The 1,523-nt window shown below is 45.2% G+C and overlaps 1 protein-coding gene across 1 annotated transcript in view; it reads left to right on the top strand.

The window, feature by feature from the left end:
* Positions 1 to 1,523, top strand: part of DONSON (DNA replication fork stabilization factor DONSON) — a 13,544-nt gene that overhangs the window by 6,695 nt on the left and 5,326 nt on the right. Inside the window, exon 9 of the mRNA XM_035896424.1 lies at positions 194 to 373. Coding sequence (XP_035752317.1) covers positions 194 to 373 — 180 coding nt within the window. The remainder of the gene's footprint in view (positions 1 to 193; positions 374 to 1,523) is intronic.

The following is a 1,523-nucleotide window of genomic DNA, read 5'->3' as shown; positions in this document are numbered from 1 at the left end:
GTGCCTATCTTCATCGGTATGTTTTAGGAGACATTACAAAGACAGTAAAACCATCGCAGCGTGTTGAATAGCGAGCTGACAATATCGGGAAGTATTCTGAACTTTGAAGAGGGCTGTGGCACGGCAGTTTTAAAGTCAATGAAAAGTAGGGCATGGCGCGTCAAAAGCTAATCCTACATGTTCTCGTCTTCAGGCTCGAAGTATAAATGCCAAAGCCAGGGTTCACTTGGCCTACGAGGATGTGTTCAGTTTGGAGATCATAGGCCCTGTCCTGCCTCATTCCCTGCATTCCCTGACCACGCTGCTCAAGTCAGCACAGAGGGGAGCCTTCTCTGCCGTGTTCTACACGCACGAGCCAACTGCCGTGTTTAACGTAAGAAACCAGATGCTATTTCTATAAAACTGTATCCTTTCCTTGCGCATCATGACACTGGAAAACCCTGCTGAATACTATCTTTTTGTGGTACACATTTAAGTTTTGTAAGAGCTTTTGAGAACTTATTTCCAAACATTAATCCTCACATTACTTCGTATCGAGACTCTGCGTGTCTTTTTGAGTTTCTTTATGACAGGTATTTCTAGATGCTCCTCTTCTTGAAGGACAAGCCATTGTGAATTGTCAATGTAGCTTTGTAAGATCCATCTGTTAGGTCACAAACTGATCATGTCACCTCACATACAGGTTTACTGGAAAGCCTCATTAGATTTTTTTTTTTTTTTTTTTTAAAGAAAAGGCTGCATGTTTATATAGGCTAGGTTCACATGTAGAAGTAGCATGGCATCGTAGGGACACGGCTGTAGACCAGAACGGCTGTTGCTGAGGACCTGTACATGTTTCAGAGGGACCAATTAACTCTCTTTTCCCCTGGTTGCCTTTGCCCTTGCGCTGCCCCAGGCAGCTTCTGCTGGCTTTTGGCCAAGAGGAATCTCCTTTCAGCTTCCTGAGCCTGCCCCACAGCAACACACCCTGAGCGGGGACGGTCAGGGGATGCGCTTCAAAAGCAAACTTCCGGTCTAAACTCCAAATGCTTATGTTTTTATGTTTTCTTTGAAGCCAAATTCACAGTAGAAGTGGGAGTTGCTAACTTCATAGGTATTCAGTAACCGTAACTTGCCAGCTGTAAGACACTGAACCTGGAAAACGCTTTTATCTCACGACTTTAATAATGAAATCAGAAGTGAGGTTTAAGGTGCTGCTTAGTATTTGAAGAACAAATCCAGATCATTGTAAAGCTTCGTGGGTTTTTTGGGGTTTGTTCAAATGACTTGATTGGTCAGAGGCAGGGTGGGAGAGTTCCGGAATTGCACTGCTCCGGTTCTTCCTGTGGTGCACTGATGCTTTTCACTTCCTCCTGGTTTTCCTTTGACTCCAGCCAATGCAGTCGTAAGGAGAAGCATGAGGTGCGGATGGATCACAAACCCGAATCCCTTGCGTTAGTGAAAGGAACAAACACCTTCACCTTGCTGAACTTCCTGATAAACTGTAAGAGCCTAGTGGCTGCCGCAGGTCCGCAAGCAGGGCT

The sequence above is a fragment of the Egretta garzetta genome, unplaced genomic scaffold (genome assembly GCF_000687185.1).
Source record: "Egretta garzetta isolate BGI_Z169 unplaced genomic scaffold, ASM68718v1 scaffold45, whole genome shotgun sequence".
NCBI lineage: Eukaryota > Metazoa > Chordata > Aves > Pelecaniformes > Ardeidae > Egretta > Egretta garzetta.
Note: the sequence above shows the minus strand (reverse complement) of the source record. Positions and strands in the feature narration are given on the sequence as shown.